Below are 17,648 nucleotides of genomic sequence, written 5' to 3' on the forward strand. Positions count from 1 at the left end.
CTGAGTGAAAGAGGATTTCTTTATTGGCTGAGCAAGGAGGGAAGGTACAATTGACAACTGATGTTTCTAGATCCGCTAGTTCCAGGTTCACTTGTTCCGAGGCCAGTTTCCTCCAAGACGGCTGTACTGAACATCCTCCCGATCTCGGAGAGGCTAAGAGAGGAGAAGGGAGGACGGTCAGAAGGTAGTAGCAGAACCCTCCTAGGGAGGACCCAGCAGGCTCAGGGGATGAGTGTTCATGCCTCACCTCTCCAGTCACCCCCAAACAGGAATGCCCCACCAGGACCCTTCACACATGCGCAGCACTCATCGGGTCAGCCTCTCTCTCCACTCACTCCCCCTCTCATTCATGCCTCCTTCCCCTCAGGGCTCACCTGATAGACCTGGTCATTCCTTAACAGAGCTTGAATGTCAGCTGCTAGAAAAACCAGAGAAAGAGAGTCGTCAAAAGTCTAGGAAGATAGGACGGTGAGACCCCCATGAACACGGTGGGGGGACTGCAGCTGGTCACACCCTCTCACACCCTCAGAAATCTGCACGAGCAATGTGTGCCCACAAACTCTTCTAACAAGAAGAATTTGTTGCAGGAGTCCTTAGTAGATTGCAAGAGTGACTCCCAGATGAGACCGAACCTACCACCAGCCCCATTCCTTAGCTGGCGCTTGAGCTCATTGGTACACACACACACACACACACACACACACACACACGCTCTGGCCCTCCACTAACCCCCAGAGAGCCTTCCAGTTTCATGTCCAGCAAAGCAGTAGACTCCCAAAGCGAGGAGCAGAGTGGCAATGATGTCAGTGATGATGATGCCAGCCAGGGAGGCTGGGTTCAGCTCCACACAGTTCTGGCACACTGTGGGGGAAGGGAAGAGAGAAGAGGGGTAGACAGCCTTTAAGATCAGAGAACCATCTCTGCCTTCGAGGGCAGCCATAGGACCTCTCATGCCAAGACCCAAACTTCAGTAAGATCCTGGGAGAAAGGCCTGGTGATGGCTTTGCCACATCTGCCTCCACCCTTCATCCCAAAGAATCCCCAAGGACAGCCAAGACGTAATCTCATCTTAGACAGGGCAGTGGCAGCGGGCCAGACCCTCTCCCAACCAAGGCTGCAGTAGCAAGGCCCCTACTGCTCTGTCCTGCTTAGTTAAGCTCTCTCTCCCACTTTGATACCCCCAAATCTAGCATGTACCATTATGAGTGACTGCAGTTTGTTTAGAGAACAGATAGGTTCACCACAGCCCCTCTGGCCAGAAAGTTCTCACATCCAGAGGCCCCATCCATTCCAACCCAAAAGGTCCAGGAGGCACCTACTTCGATAATAAACTTGCACAGTAGATAGTTGGTTGGCATTCGTATCTGTATCTGTCCCGTTACACATATACATTCCTCGTGGGTCCAGGATGCGTTTTCCCAGGTCCAGCCTTTTGTTCTCTGACAAGGGTGTTCCCATCGTTCCCTCTAGCCATGTGATGTTGGTATTGCATTTCAAAAACACTTTGTCCTCAATTTCCTGCACGGGTATCTTGAAGGGGCTCGCTGGGGGGGGGGGGACCACAATTGGAGACAGCTCTTGGGTCTGTGCCAGGCCCCTTGTTCTGCTCAGGCTCATGCTTGAGAAAGATCACTTTCCTAGTCTAGGTCAGTTTATGATTTCTATTAGGAGAGACAGAACTCACAAGAAAAAGCCTTCAGGAAGTTCTCCCACAAACTGCAGGGACCAGAGAGGGCACGAGGATGCAGTCCCAGCAGAGAACAGGTCCTGAAGGACTTGGAGCAAAAGAGGAAAGCTTGGGGCTGGATTGATCCAAGAACCTTCCCAAAAAAGTGTTCAGACCACTGGAGAGGAGGAGGGAGCGTAGACGGCTGAAGCAAGCAAGAAACCATGGGAGGGTAAAAGGACATTACTCGTTGAAGGTGTCTGCATTCTTTCCTCAAGAAAATGTCTTATTCTACTTCTCAGCCACCTCCAACACTTCCACTCCAACTTCTTGTCCTCTCCCCTCCCCAATACCCCTGCTACAACAACAACCAAGAGCATGGGACTCTCACGACCAAAGCCTTTCCCAGGGCCAAGGATGGCTGCAGGTAGGGAGAAGCTGGTGTGAGTCACCAGCCCAGTGGGCCAAAAGTGGGCCAGGGCAAGTCCCATGTACAGATTTTTAGTTGTTCCACCCTTGGTTAAGAGGAAGGAAACAGAAAAAAAAATTATTGGATCCATTCCTGGAACTCCACCCAAGTCAAGTCTTATGGAGACTTTAAGTGCTGGAGGTGAGCACAGCACCTTTCTAGATCCATCGAACTGCTTTGACAGCCCGAGAGCACCTCCACAGCCCACAGAGGCACTGGAATCTGTACCTCCAAGCCCAGGGAATAGTGGAATCTACATTCTCCCCGCACTTCACATTAAGTCACCAATTTGGATGCCACAGCACCTTCTAGAAAACTCCAAAGTAGCTGCTTCTCTGAGTATACACGTATATTCTCATCAGGTCAGGAGGATATACGTGTATACTCAGGGAGACATATGTACATCAAATGCTTCAAATCCCAGTCATGTCTTCCTTGGGGATCTATTTCCAGTGGAAATCCTGGGTGTCCCAGTACAGTTGACCATTAGGTGATCATTGGACCCAGCTTGCTTGGGATTGAGGGGGGTTTCTGGAACGTGGGATGTCCAGTTTTAAAACTGAAACTGGCAAACTGGGGTGAGTTGAAATCCCACTAACTATTTAATAACCCCCCAAATCAGCCCCCCATCCCGCTCAACCTAAAGTTAACTTTTCTCTTAAAGCACTACCCTAAGTGCTGTGGCATGGCTCCAAGGGTGATGTAATCTGGCCAAAGGATGAAGAGTCCTGATCCCAGAGGCCATCAGCCCTGGGAGGAACAGCACATGTGGCTCCGCTCCCATCCCCGCCCTAGGTTCAGGCGCACAAACGCTGAACCATACAGATCTCTGATCTAAGGCCTATGGAGAGATGCTCAAGGCCAACATGTACTGCTGGCTGGGGTCATTCAGAGCCCAGAGCCTGCTTCCCGGACCCTGTGCTACATCCCAGCCCTGCCCTCCTGACACCCTAGGGTGCCTGGTGAATTGAAGCTAGCCTTAAGAAGCACTTTCAAGTAGACCTTGCTCCCAGGGGTCATGTCCCTCTCAGGTCCCTTTCCCCACCCACCTGGGGAATAGCCTTACCTTGGGGGAGAAGGGCAGCCAGTATCAGCCCAGCCAGAAGCCTGCTGTGTTCCATCTCCCAGCGGAATTCATCCAGTACATAAAGTGAGGTCACCAAACTATCAGCCAGGGCGAGAGCTGCCCTCCCCCAACTGACTCACAGGCACCGGAAAAAGTAAAGAGCTGGGGAGGAACTAGAAGATGTCTGTTTCTCTGCTCTCTGCCTTTGATGATGGGAGACTGCCAGGGTGGGGGTAGGGTAGGGGTTGCGTAGGAAGGAAGCAGGTGCAAATTGCTCTTTCTCTGAGTGGGGAGCTGGCAGAGAATATGGAAAAGGTTGCCTGAACTTCAGAGCCCCTGTTGACAGTGTAACTACATTTACACGCTACTTAAAACCTGCCACCTGGCCGGGCGAGGTGGCTCACGCCTGTAATCCTAGCACTCTGGGAGGCCGAGGTGGGCGGATTGCTCGAGGTCAGGAGTTTGAAACCAGCCTGAGCAAGAGCGAGACCCCGTCTCTACTATAAATAGAAAGAAATTAATTGGCCAACTAAAAACATATAGAAAAAATTAGCCAGGCATGATGGCGCATGCCTATAGTCCCAGCTACTTGGGAGGCTGAGGCAGCAGGATTGCTTGAGCCCAGGAGTTTGAGATTGCTGTGAGCTAAGCTGACACCACAGCACTCACTCTAGCCTGGGCAACAAAGCGAGACTCTTGTCTCAAAAAAAAAAAAAAAAAAAAATTGTGTTGACTCGATAACTGACTGGCTGAGGGATAAAGGGGCCTGAGATCCTAGCCAGGGGTCCTCAAACTTTTTAAACAGGGGGCCAGTTCACTGTCCCTCAGACCATTGGAGAGCCATTGGAGAGTGCAGCACACAATTCACACATGAGCACTGTTGGCCCTGGGACCAGTTGGCTGCTAAGCAGGACAGGCAGTGGCAGCAAAAACACCCGGCAGGCCAGATAAATGTCCTCGGTGGGCCGCATGTGGTCCACGGGCCATAGTTTGAGGACCCCTGTTAGACACTCAGTCCAGATCCTGGTCCCTGGAAATGTGCTGGCCTGTCTTAGAATTGTCCCACCTATTCCCTTGCGGGCCGGCTCCTCTTTGATGATCCCAGAAGAACAGTGAAAAAAAAAAAAAATCCCTGAATGAAGACTGGACTGAGGTTTCTTTGCATTTGGAGCTTTAGCCCCAAGCACCTGAGAGTTCCACCTAAATTCATTCGTTATAGCAACAACAAACAGCCACAAGCAACAACGGACTGCAATCCTAGCACCAACGGTAGCAGGGACATTTATCTCCCTCTTGAAGAAGGAGGCCCTGGACCATCTCCCAGCCAGCATCCAGAGTAGTTCTATGTGCAAGGTGAGTCTCTGAGTGCGAATCCAGCACTCTCTCCCTCTCTCTCCCACCCTCCCCTCCTTAACAGAAAAGCAAGAGGCATCTGCACCTGCAGCTCTGCTGAGGCCCCTGCTGCCCACACTTGCAGCAGAGGGTGGAGGCTCTGGGTTCTTGCCTTCTGGCAGGGCCCCAGCCCAAAGGTGCTGGGCGGAGCCAGTCTAGCTGCCGCACAAGCCGCTGGCTGCTAAGGGCTGCTCCACGCTTCTGCTGAGGGAAGGACAGAGACTAACATGGAGCAGGGGAAGGGTCTGGCCGGCCTCATCCTAGCTATCATTCTTCTTCAAGGTAAGGGCCTGTACCCTGGAAAAAGACCCAAGGGAAGAGGCCATCACCAGGGAGACACGAATATTGGTATCCCTAACCTTGAGTCCACCTCAACTGTCACCTTAGAGTTCAAAGAAGGAAGGGCAAAAATGGGAGTCTCTTACTGTTCTCTGCTAAAGAAGAAGCAGTGTCCAATGGGAGAAATGGGGTCCTTGTCTCTGAGAAATCAAAGCAGAGTGCTTAACTGGCTAGAGAGAGGACCCTGCTGCCGCCATCTTATAGTCCAAAGGAGCATAGGTCAGGAAACTGAAAAGAAAAGATATGTGCTCCCTAATTCAGAACCTGGCTTAGCAGTGGATCTGTGAAGCATTCATTCACTCCGTTGGTCAACTGGTCAACAATTATGTGTGAGATCCTAATATGTGATAGGCCAGGAGGATATAAAAATGAATAAAAAGCTTATGCTCTAAAGAGTTCTTAGTGTAACTGCAGAGGTAAGTGTTAATGTTGCCAGACTGAGTATAAGGTACAGTGTGGGGAACCTGTGCAAATATTCAGTTAAAAATACCCAACAGGAAGTGGATGAACTAGGTTGATACCTGGAGTCTGGACACATTGGCAGAAACTAAAACCATGGAGGTTGTTGAAATCATACAAGTACCATGTGTGATGTGAGGAACAGGGGGCTGAAGATGATACTGTGAGGACATAAATGGAACTGTGTGGCCATAAAGTTTTAAGGGGCATTTAGAGAAAAAAACACCCCAGGAAAGAGCTGTAATAATCAGATGAGTGTGATGCCATGGAAACCAAGGGAGTAGAGAGCTTATAGAAGGAGAGAATTAACAAGAGTGTAAAATGTTAAAGAGACTTCACTAAATTAAGAATATATTTTAAAGGTTTTTTTTGCTTGATACTCTCTTATACTGCAAAAAATAAAAAGACTATATTTAAAAGTTTAAATCTGTGGACTTTGGCAAAATAAAAATCATGGGTGATTTAGAACAGTTTTGATGGGATGGTGTGAGTATAAAGCAATGGAAATGAGTAGAGATGAAGGTGAGGTGATAGGGAAGAGCAAGTGTAGACTATTTTTTAAGGAAACTTGGATGAAAAGGGAGAAGAGATTGAGAAGGGGGAAATAGAGTCTAAGAAGAAATGTTTTTGAGGGTGGGAGAAACTCAAGCACATTTCAGAGCCTAACGGAGATGAGTAGAGCAAGGTCCTGGAGTTGATGTTGGAAGGATGGAGTCAAGGGTGGGGTCAAGGGCACCAAGGGGAAATGCAATGTTACCCTCTGAGACTAGGAGAAAGCATGTGCAGATGGCTTCAGCCACAGGTAGGCTTGTGAATGGAAAGAAAGGGCCCTAACAGCCCTAGTGTTCTCAAAACACTAGGTGGGAGGCAATATCTGAAACTGAGGTGGGTGATGGCCAGGTGGGAGACTGGAAGGGGACAGTGAGAGTTTAGAATTATTTCTGAGGACGTGGGAGGAAGAGCCAGCTGAAGACAACCTAGGCTGGGGGGCAGGGCTGAAAGCCTGAGTGAGGCAGCAGGATGTAGTGGAAAGAGCACTGGGCTGAGCAGTAGAAAACCTGAGCTCTGGGTCCCCCTAGGCCACCAATGAGCTGTGTGAACTTGAGCAATGCCTCCGCCATCTGGGAGTTCTCACATCAGCCAACCCAGAAATTTGGCTATTTGAGCTCTCAACTCCTCAAAGGAAACAGCACTCAGATATGCTAACTTAAAAGATGTCAGTGATCAGTCCAATCTCCTTTCCTATGGAATCTGAGTTAGAATGATAAGTCTCTTTGCCCTCCCATGGTGACCTGGTGATTGGGAAGACAGAATAGTAAGAAATCTGTTTAACTGTCTTGCTTTTTTACTCCCATTCTTTCATTTATTCATTCATGCATTCATTCAGCAAACATAAAGCTCCTACCATGTTTCAGGCCCTGTGCTGAGTACTGTTCTTAAACAGGTCAGCCCTGCACAAGGCTCTAAGACAGTTGACTCCTTCCAACCATTTCTGTCATACTTGGACTCCTGACCACCTCTCCCTACCACACACTCTACCTCTAGCCACACTACCTCTCTTGTCCTTTTCTGAATCTGTATCTTTTTCACCTATTCTTTCTACTCAGAATGCCTTTCTTTGGTAAATTCCCCGCTCATTCTTGAAGGCCCAGCTAAGTGTCACCTCCTCTGTTAAGCTTTCCCTGACCCTCCCCTGTGGGCAAAATTAGTAGCTTCTACCCCCTTTCATATGCACTTATATAAATACTAAAAGATAATTTATAACTTATATTACAATAATTACATGTAGGTTTATTTCTTACACTTCATCGTAAACTCTTTGGAGGCAGCAACCGATTCTTCATATCATCACCATTTTCCTTCACGATGCCTAGACATGTTAGGTCATAATAGTGCTCAGTAAATGTTTGGATTAGATCTAATCGAATTGAATTCCAGTGCTAGGTCTCTGCAGCACATGTATCACACAACTCTACTTACTCTGGGTTTTGAGACAGATATCAGGGCTAATTGAATAGCTAACTCCCCTGGGACATTCAGGGTTTCTACAAGAAACCTCCAGCCCCCAGGACTGATATCACTGGTTTTTAAGTTCTAATCTTCTATCCATATGGTTGGTCCTGACCACCACCATCTTGAGTCATCTCCTTAGTATATACTCAGGTGTGGGCTAAGAGTCCACCGCCAATAACAAAGACATTCCCAACACTCATGAAATTCCAAGAGTTAGAAACTCCCTCCCAGGAAGCCAGGACAAATATCAGACAAATTCTTTGTCAACACCTCAAATTCAATTTGGTGATTTAGCCTACAAGCCAGGAAACTAGGTATAGTTATTGTCATTTCCATGAATTAGGATCTCTCTTGATCTTGGCCTCAAATGACCAGGAGAATACCTTGGAATATCTGAACAAGTCCATGCCTAGGTGATCTGATCCTCTGTCTCTATTCTGTCTTTACAGGTACTGTGGCCCAGTCAAAACAAGGTAGGAGAAATGGCTTCTTTCTATCTATCTTCAAACTCTAAGAAAAGTCATGGATATATGGCTTCCTATAACGGTAGTCTTGTAGGAGTGAACAGTTGAGAAAGAATGGGATGATGGGTGATAGGTGATGTCTGCACTGTAAACCGAATCGGTGGCCTGTCATGACCTGTTCTGGGCAGCTTTCCTGTTGCTAGGCATTTAACTTCTGGTCCTCACAGGAGAAACAGGACCTTTGGTAGCTAGGTGCGTCTCGAAGTGTGACCTGTAAACCAGGAGCCCTGGCATGACCTGGATGCATGCTAGCAATGCAGAAACTTCCCTCCCGAGAACTACTGAATAAAACCTGAATTTTTCTTCTTATTTTATTTGTTTTTGTATTTCAAAGTAAGCTGTTGTTTCATATAGTTCTAATTATAGTTTCATTCCACTTTCAAATTTCTTTTTGTTCAGCTATACTTTCTGTTATCTTAGAACATGAAACTCAATAGATGCCAATAAATTGTTGCAATTATTGTTGTGAAACATTTGAACTTCTAAAACATGGCTGTTTTCTCATGGTGTCCCATTAACTGCTCCTACAAAGAGTTATATGTTTAAATTATGATCTGTATCTTCATCAGACATGTAAATGTATCAGGCTATATAAACAGCTCAGAGCAAAAGAAATGAAGAAAGGAAATCGTTGGGAGCTTCCTTATAGGAAAGTATTCTCAATTGAACTTCATGGATTTCATTTTTAAAAGGATATCTGTGGTCTTGAACATGCTAATAAAAGTCATCTGAGGTAGCGAAGAAATAATTACTGGAAAAAAACAAAAAAAAAAAAAAAAAAAAAAAGTCATCTGAGGAACAGTAGAAGGGCCAGCTCAGGCCATGTAACCTTCTTCCAGAACCTGAAATTTTAACAAGATCCCTATGTAATTCATGTGTACATTAAAGTTTGAGAAACACTGCTCTAATGGTCTTCTGGCATCCTGAGGCAGGGATAATTTTAGAGGCAAGATCCTTAACAGAACTATGGCTTTTCCCTTTGCAGAAAACATTTTGGTAAAGGTGGATGAAACTCGAGAAGATGATTCAGTACTCCTGATGTGTGACTTGAATGAAAAAAATATCAAATGGTTTAAAGATGGAAAGATAATAAACTCTCTAAATGGAAGTAAAAGTACATGGAATCTAGGAAGTAGTACCAAGGACCCTCAAGGGATATATTGGTGTCAAGGATTAAAAGACACTTCAAAACCACTTCAAGTGTATTACAGAAGTATGTAATCCCCTTTGGTTTGTTTGTTGTGAAATTAAGCAGTACTTGCTGTTCTGGTGAGCCTACTGTAATGGCGAAGGTGGAAATAGATGCTAAACAGTGTGATAATATCCAGTTCTCTTACTTTCAGCTTGCCTCTTTCTAAATATTACAAAACAGTTCCCTTGGCTTCTTGAAAAAGCATAGCCAATCCTGTAAAGCCTTGTTACCTTTGGGTAGGTTCCAGGGATTAGAGCCATTCTGTAACTTCTGTAAACTGAGTGGGGGTGGGGTAGACAGGGCGATTACAAGGTGAGTAGCATTGAGGAGTGGAAAGCAGTAGAGCATGGAAGTGAGAGTCTAGTCTTCCTTCTGTTCCACCTAGCTCCTGATAGTTAGACTACATGCACTCCTGGGGGGTGGAGAAACATCAAGATGGGTTGAGCTCTTGGTCCAAGGGTCTTCCCTTGCCATGGCACCCACAGAGGGAGGAGCCTGCTGTCCTAAACAGAGGCATTACTGCTGATAGGCAGGAGGAAAAGACCCAGAAAGAGCAACTTTCACACCCTAAAGGAGACCTGTCCCTCCTTTTCTCTACAGTGTGTCAGAACTGCATTGAGCTCAATGCAGCCACCATATCTGGCTTCATCTTTGCTGAAATCATCAGCATTTTCTTCCTTGCTGTTGGAGTCTACTTCATTGCTGGACAAGAGGGAGCTCGCCAGTCAAGAGGTAAAAGAAACTTCTTCAATGAGAGATGGGACCACCTGAGACCCTCAGTTTTCCTCCTACCAAAATAGACCCAATAAAAGGGTCTGAGTTGGCATGTCTTGCTAAGGCACACAGTCGGGAGAGGCTGTTTCTGTAGGGCAGGAGGAAAAGGACACTTGATGTTACCACAGCATGTTTGCCTGTCTCAAGAGTCAGCTCCATCTGATTTGTCCTCTGTGTTTTTTAAAAATTCTTTGTTGAGGCCAGGCATGGTGGCTCATGCCTGTAATCCTAGCACTCTGGGAGGCCAAGGCGGGCGGATTGCTCGAGGTCAGGAGTTCAAAACCAGCCTGAGCAAGAGTGAGACCCCCATCTCTATTATAAATAGAAAGAAATTAATTGGCCAACTAATATATATATAGAAAAAAATTAGCCAGGCATGGTGGTGCATGCCTGTAGTCCCAGCTACTCGGGAGGCTGAGGCAGTAGGATCACCTGAGCCCAGGAGATTGAGGTTGCTGTGAGCTAGGGTGACACCACAGCACTCGCTCTAGCCTGGGCAACAAAGTGAGACTCTGTCTCAAAAAAAAAAAAAAAAAAAAAAAATTCTTTGTTGAAGTAAAACCTACATGCACAAAAGTGAATCACAAGCATACAGCTCAAAAATATTTTAGCAAAGTAAACATATCCAGCACCAATTTAAGAAAGAGTATATTGCCATGAGTGGCTCATGCCTGTAATCCTAGAACTCTGGGAGGCAGAGGTGGGAGGATTGCTTGAGCTCAGGAGTTCAAGACCAGCCTGAGCAAGAGCGAGACCCCATCTCTACCATAAATAGAAAGAAATTACCCAAACAATTAAAAATAGAAAAAAATTAGCTGGGTATGGTGGCTCGTGCCTGTAGTCCCAGCTACCTGGAAGGCTGAAGCAGGAGGATTGATTGAGCCCGGAAGTTTGACATTTCTGTGAGCTAGGCTGATGCCATGGCACTCTAGCCCAGGCAAGAGAGTGAGACACTGTCTCAAAAAAAAAAAAAAAAAAAAGAGTATATTACCAATGCCATAGAAACCACTCTTGTGGTCACTTCCAGCCACTAACCATACCCAAGTGTGAGCACTGTCCTGACTTCTAACAATAGAGAATAATTTCACTTGATTTTGTTCTTTATGTAAATGGACTCATATAGTAAATATTCTTGCATGTGGCTTCTTTCACTCAATATGTTTGTGAGACTTATTCATACTCCTGTGTGTAGATGATTCTTACTATTTAGTATTCCATTGTGTGAATATGACCCAATTTCTTATCCATTCTACCTTGTTTGTGTTTTGTTTATCTTTTGTGCAGCTTCAGACAAGCAGACTCTGTTGCCCAATGACCAGCTCTACCAGGTAAGGGAATGAAGAATGAAAGAGACATTGCTGCAATTAGTGGGGGTAAAACTTTGGGATTGGGGACAAGTTAGCTGGAAGATGCTATGCAGATAAGGAACTGCTTACACCATACCAGATGATGGAATAGTTATCCCTTTGGGTAGAATAGATGAAGAGTTGAGAGAGACTGTGGTCAGGATCTAGTGAGTAAAAGTTGAGGAAGACACTAAGAGGGACACACAAAAAATCTATACAGAGCCTCCATCTCCTTGTCCTCTTTCCAGCCCCAGGACCATGAAGCACCCATTCCAAAGCCTCACAAATAAAAAGCATTCAACAAATATGCATTGAATTAATTAATATTGGATTGAAAAAAATGGTCTTATAACTGTACTGTCCTTTCCAGCCCCTCAAGGATCGGGAGGATGACCAATACAGCCACCTTCAAGGAAACCAGCTGAGGAAGAAATGAGCTCAGGACTCAGAGCAAGTGGGTTCTTCAACACCAATTCTAATAAAGTACCTTTGCATCACCTGCAACCACATTGTATAGAGGCACTATAATTTATTTCACCTGTCCTCACAGGAATCAGCCTGTGGGGGGTCGCAGTGGGGGGTGGTTTTAGAGGCCCTTTTCTAAAAACACTGAGGTCAGTCAGTAATGATTGCCTTGGCCTAAGAAAACATGAACCGCTGTGCTTATCTGTAAATGCTCTTAGAATAGGGTGTCAAGCCACAGAGATGCTGAATATTAATCTTAACCTATCTATGTTAGGGTTTCTCAATATCCACACCATTAACATTTTGGGCTAGTTAATCCTCTGTGAATAGGGCTGTTCTGTGCATTGTAGGAGTTATAGGAGCATCCCTGGCCTCTATCCACCAGATGCCTGTGGTATCCCCCAGTGTGACAACTTAAAATGTGTCCAGACATCCCCTCTGGGGCAAAATCACCCTTAGTGAAGAAGAACCACTGACCTATATTAACCTTTCAATCAACCATTCAATCAATCAGAAGTTCTAACCCATCAGTTTACCAGAAATTTTAGTTAAGAAGACAGGGCTGAAAGCATTATTTGGTTTTCTGAACCAATTGCCATTTCTCTTTTTTCAATCCAGGTGTTCTCCTTCTATCCAGTTTTCAGAATCAAAGCAAGACATTTTGGAGAGATCCTAGAACAGACACATTCAATCCTAAATCTAGACTCAAGGTTCCCAGGGGTGACAAATGCATAAGAAAATCCATCAGAGCAAATTTGGTTTTTTCTCAAATAAAATAAAAACAAAAACAAGCATGGTGTTTCAGAAGCGCCACCTATTGGGGAAAAAATGTAAAAGAAAAATGAAAAGATAACCTCTATTTGAATAGAACTTTTTTTTAGTTTTAACTTTTATTTAGTTGTTTTTTTTTTTTTTTTTTTTTTTTTGAGACAGAGTCTCGCTTTGTTGTCCAGGCTAGAGTGAGTGCCGTGGCGTCAGCCTAGCTCACAGCAACCTCAAACTCCTGGGCCCAAGCGATCCTTCTGCCTCAGCCTCCCGAGTAGCTGGGACTACAGGCATGAGCCACCATGCCCAGCTAATTTTTTATATATATATCAGTTGGCCAATTAATTTCTTTCTATTTATAGTAGAGACGGGGTCTCGCTCTTGCTCAGGCTGGTTTTGAACTCCTGACCTTGAGCAATCCGCCCGCCTGCCTCGGCCTCCCAAGAGCTAGGATTACAGGCGTGAGCCACAGCGCCCGGCCTTAGTTTTGTTTTGTTTTGTTTTTTTTTTTTTATAGGTCATAATTCACATGGCTCAAATATGCAGTGAAAGATCTCCCACTACCTCCATCCCAGCCATGCAGTTGCTTCTCCAAAGTTTCTTATATATCTTTCTGGAGACATTCTAGGCATATATGAGCAAATTCTCAAGTATATATTATTCTCCCTTTCCCTAGTTTTCACACAAATGATATCATGCCATACATCTTGTACTTTTCCCAATAAAACCTGAGGATTATTTCATACTCTACAAAGAACTCCTTATTGAATGCGACCACATTGTAGAGATACACTATAATTTATTTCACCTGTCTTCTATTGATGGACATTTAAATTGATTCTAATCCTTTGTTCTTACAACAATGCTGCAATGACTAACATTGTATAAATGTCATTTTAAAAAATAATTGCATTGAAATATAATTTACATGTCATAAAAGTCATCCATCCTAAGTGATTCTACCTGTTCTCAGTAATTTTTAGTAAATTTGCCTGGTTGTACAACCATTACCATGATTGAGTTTTAGGATATTTCCATAATAAGCTTAAGATCCCTCATGCTACTTGTAGTCACTCCTTGTTCCCACCCTCAGCTCCAGATAACCACTAATCTCTTTTCTGTCTCTTTAGATTTGCCTTTTCTGGACATTTTATATAAATGGAATCGTACCATATGGGGTCTTTTGTATCTAGCTTCTCTCACTGTTTTTAGTGTTCATCTATGGTTGTAGCATATATCAGTATTTTGTTTTTTCTATTGCTGAATACTCCACTGTATGGCCATACCACATTTTGTTTATGCATTCACCAGTCAATGAACATTTGATTTGTTTCCATTTTTTGGCTACCATAAGTAATTCTGCTATGAACATTCTCATGCAAGTCTTTGGACATGTTTTCATTTCTCTGGGGTAGATACCCAGGAGTGAAGAATTGCTGATATGGTAAATTTATGTTTAACTTTTTAAAAAGCTGCCAAACTGTTTTCCAAACTAGCTACACCATTTTACATTCCCATTGTATAAGGGCTCTTCTTTCTCTGCATTGGCACTGTTTTAATATAGCCATTTTGTGGGTGTAAATAGTATCTTTTTTTTTTTTTTTTTTTGAGACAGAGTCTCGCTTTGTTGTCCAGGCTAGAGTGAGTGCCGTGGCATCAGCCTAGCTCACAGCAACCTCAAACTCCTGGGCTCAAGCAATCCTACTGCCTCAGCCTCCTGAGTAGCTGGGACTACAAGGCATGCGCCACCGGCTAATTTTTTCTATATATATTAATTGGCCAATTAATTTCTTTCTACTTATAGTAGAGACAGCGTCTCGATCTTGCTCAGGTTGGTTTTGAACTCCTGGCCTCGAGCAATCCGCCCGCCTCAGTCTCCCAGAGTGCTAGGATTATAGGCGTGAGCCACCGCATCCGGCCTGTAGTATTTTATTGTGATCTTATTTGCATTTCCCTAATGACTTGTGATGTTTTGTGTGTTTATTAACCATTCATATACCTTTAGTGAAATATCTATTCAAATATTTTGTCTATTTTTTAAGTGGGTTGTCTTCTTACTACTGAATGGCAAGAATTCTTTATATATTTTGCATACAAGTCCTTTATCAGATATATGATTTGAAAATATTTTTTACCAGTCTATTGTTTGTGTTTTCACTTTCTTAATGGTATCTTTTAAAGCACAAAAGTTTTGAATTTTGATGAAGTACATTTAACCATTTTTTCTTTATATATCGTGCTTTTGGTGTCATGTGTAAGAAATCTTTGCCAAACCCACAGTCACAAAGATTTTCTACTATGTTTCCTTTTTATAGTTTTTTGAGTTCTATAGTTTTAGCTCTAACAACAAATGTCATTCTGAACATGCATAAGACTATTTGTAACAAATATAAATAAATCGAATTGTTAAGCACTTGTATTTGTACTTGTATTTGTGCTTGTAATTTTATTAAATATTGCCAAATAGCACTTCAAAGAAGTTGTATCAATATATAGTACCAATGACAATAAACAAAAGTGCCTTTCTGGAAATAAAATAAAAATAAATAAAAAAATTTTTTAAAAGTGCCTGTCAGTCATACATGTTCCATCAGTGTATTATTAAACTCTTTTGAACTATGCCAATCTGAATGGCATCTCACTGTAGTTTAAATTTACAATTTTTCTTATTAAAAATTATAGTGAACCATTTTTTTTTCTTTTCATGAAATATAGGCTCACATTTTTAGTTTTTTTCTTATTGACCTGCACCAGCCCCTTACATATTTGAGAAATAAGACCTTTTGTGATATTAGTTGCAAGTATTTTTCTGATTTTATTATGTGTGGTTTTCTTTTACTTTGTTTGAGGTTGGTTTTTTATGCACATTTTACAAATATTTGCATGTAGTAGAATTCACTGATCTTTTTATGGCCTCTAGGTTATGTTTCATATTTAGAAAGGTCTTCCTCCAATTAAGATTATTCTTTTTGAAAAGTTCTCCCATGCATTCCTCTAGCATTTTTTATGGTTTCATTTTATACATTTAAAACTTTGGCCCATCTTGAATTAATTTTAGTAGTAAAGCCTAACATATTGACCAACTTTTATCTACCAAGTTATTCCACAAATATTTATTAAATGGTTGATCTTGTTTCTATTCATTTTAAATGCAGAGTTACCACTTCACTCTCACCAGATTGTAAGTCCCAGAAAGGGAAAGACTTATATTTTTTTCCCTATGGTATCTTAAGCAACTAGAACAGTGATAGGCAGACATTCAAAGACAGCACAGTGCTTGTGTTTGCGTGTGTGTGTGTTAAAATGTAAAAAACACTAAATTTGACTGGCTTTAAAAAAAAAAATAAATAAAAAAAAGAAAAAAAAAATGTAAAAAACATAAAATTTACCATTTTAATCATTTTAAGTGTACTATTCAGTAGCATTAAGTACATTTGCACTGTTGTATAGCCACCACCACTGTCCATTTCCAGAACTTTTTCATCATCCTAAACAGAAACTCTAAACCCATTAAACAATAACTCCTCATCCCCCTCTCCTCCAAACCTCTGGTAATATCTATTACACTTTCTGTTACTAGGAAATTGCCTATTCTAGGCACCACATATAAGTAGAATTGTACTGTATTTGTCCCTTTGTATCTGGCTTATTTCACTTAGCATGTTTTCAAGGTTCATCCACATTGTAGCAAGTATCAGAATTTCATACAGCCTTGTTAAGGCTGTATCTGTATACCATATTTTATCCATTTTGATGGACATTCTGGGTTGTTTCTACCTTTTGGCTATTATGAATAATGCTGCTATGAACATAGTTATACAAATATCTGTTTGAGTTCTTGCTTTCAGTTCTCATGGGCATCTATCTCAAAGTGGAATTGCTGGATCTTATGGTTTTGTACCACACTGAACTTTTTGAGGAACTGCCAAACTGTTTTTCCAAAAAGTCTGCACAGTTTTACTTTTTTTTTTTTTTTTTTTTTTGAGACAGAGTCTCACTTTGTTGCCAGGCTAGAGTGAGTGCCATGGCGTCAGCATAGCTCACAGCAACCTCAAACTCCTGGGCTCAAGTGATCCTCCTGCTTCAGCCTCCCGAGTAGCTGGGACTACAGGCATGTGCCACCATGCCTGGCTAATTTTTTCTATGTATATTAGTTGGCCAATTAATTTCTTTTTTATTTATAGTAGAGACGAGGTCTCGCTCTTGCTCTGGCTGGTTTCAAACTCCTGACCTTGAGCAATCTGCCCGGCCCGCCTCGGCCTCCCAGAGTGCTAGGATTACAGGCGTGAGCCACCACGCCCAGCCTGTTTTACATTTTTATCAGCAATGAATAAGGGTTCCAATTTGCCCACATCCTCACCAACAATTACTTTTCCTTTTTTTGATAATAGCTATCCTAGGTGTGAGGTGGTGACTTACTATGATTTGATTTTCATTTCTCTAATGACTAGTGACATTGAGCAACCTTTCTTGTGTTTATTGGCCATTTGTGTGTACAGTTGGCCTTCTGCATTTGTGGATTCAACCAACCATGGGTCGAAAAATATTTGGAAAAAAACTGCATCTATACTAAACACATACAGCCTTTTTTATTGTCATTATTCCCTAAACAATACAACAATTCACATTGAATCAGGCATTACAAGTAATCTAGAGCTGATTTAAAGTATACAGGAGGATGTGTGTTGGTTATATGCAACTACTACACCATTTTATATTAATGACTCAAACGTGTGGATTTTGGTATCCAAGGGGATTCTGGAGCAAATACCCCAGGGATACTGAGGGAATGACTGTTTTTTGTTTTGGAGAAATATATGTTCAACTCCATTGCCCTTTTTTGAATTGAATTATTTGGGGGTTTTGTTGTTAAGTTGTGAGAGTTCTTTGTATATTCTGGACAGTAATCCTTTATCAGAGAGATGATTTACAAATATTTTCTCTCATTCTGTGAATTGTCTTTTCACTTGCTCAGTGTTCTTAACTATTGGAAAATATGCTGCTTCTATTACTTTTGTATACCTCAAAACAACCTTGTAGGATGTATACTATCTCCACTTTACAGATAAGAAAATTGAAATCCAATCCAAGATCCACATTGCCCTGCACCTAATACATTCTCAAAACTTTTCGTCATTGTTACTGCTGTGATTGCTTCTTAGATAATAATAATCTATG

General features: G+C 42.7%; 2 protein-coding genes across 4 annotated transcripts; one reads left to right on the forward strand and one right to left on the reverse strand.

Moving 5' to 3' along the window:
• Window positions 1-3,408, reverse strand: CD3D (CD3 delta subunit of T-cell receptor complex). 2 transcript variants are annotated; one of them, XM_076002557.1, is made up of 5 exons: window positions 3,202-3,408; window positions 1,320-1,544; window positions 730-861; window positions 375-415; window positions 1-153 (listed from the first exon to the last, which is right to left on the reverse strand). In XM_076002557.1, exons 1-5 carry the CDS (start codon window positions 3,254-3,256, stop codon window positions 88-90), a joined length of 519 nt encoding a protein of 172 aa, XP_075858672.1. In that variant the 5' UTR covers window positions 3,257-3,408; the 3' UTR covers window positions 1-87. The 2 variants fall into 2 exon arrangements, with proteins under 2 accessions (XP_075858672.1, XP_012629079.2); XM_012773625.3 differs by having other exon boundaries at window positions 375-418.
• Window positions 3,409-4,687: 1,279 nt separating this feature from the next.
• Window positions 4,688-12,496, forward strand: CD3G (CD3 gamma subunit of T-cell receptor complex). Of its 2 annotated transcripts, XM_076002558.1 has the most exons (7): window positions 4,688-4,875; window positions 7,854-7,877; window positions 8,914-9,141; window positions 9,721-9,852; window positions 11,179-11,222; window positions 11,611-11,694; window positions 12,324-12,496. In XM_076002558.1, exons 1-6 carry the CDS (start codon window positions 4,821-4,823, stop codon window positions 11,674-11,676), a joined length of 549 nt encoding a protein of 182 aa, XP_075858673.1. In that variant the 5' UTR covers window positions 4,688-4,820; the 3' UTR covers window positions 11,677-11,694; window positions 12,324-12,496. The 2 variants fall into 2 exon arrangements, with proteins under 2 accessions (XP_075858673.1, XP_012629074.2); XM_012773620.2 differs by lacking the exon at window positions 12,324-12,496 and having other exon boundaries at window positions 4,689-4,875; window positions 11,611-11,740.
• Window positions 12,497-17,648: the final 5,152 nt, after the last annotated feature.

The sequence above is a fragment of the Microcebus murinus genome, chromosome 4, assembly GCF_040939455.1.
Source record: "Microcebus murinus isolate Inina chromosome 4, M.murinus_Inina_mat1.0, whole genome shotgun sequence".
Lineage (NCBI taxonomy): Eukaryota > Metazoa > Chordata > Mammalia > Primates > Cheirogaleidae > Microcebus > Microcebus murinus.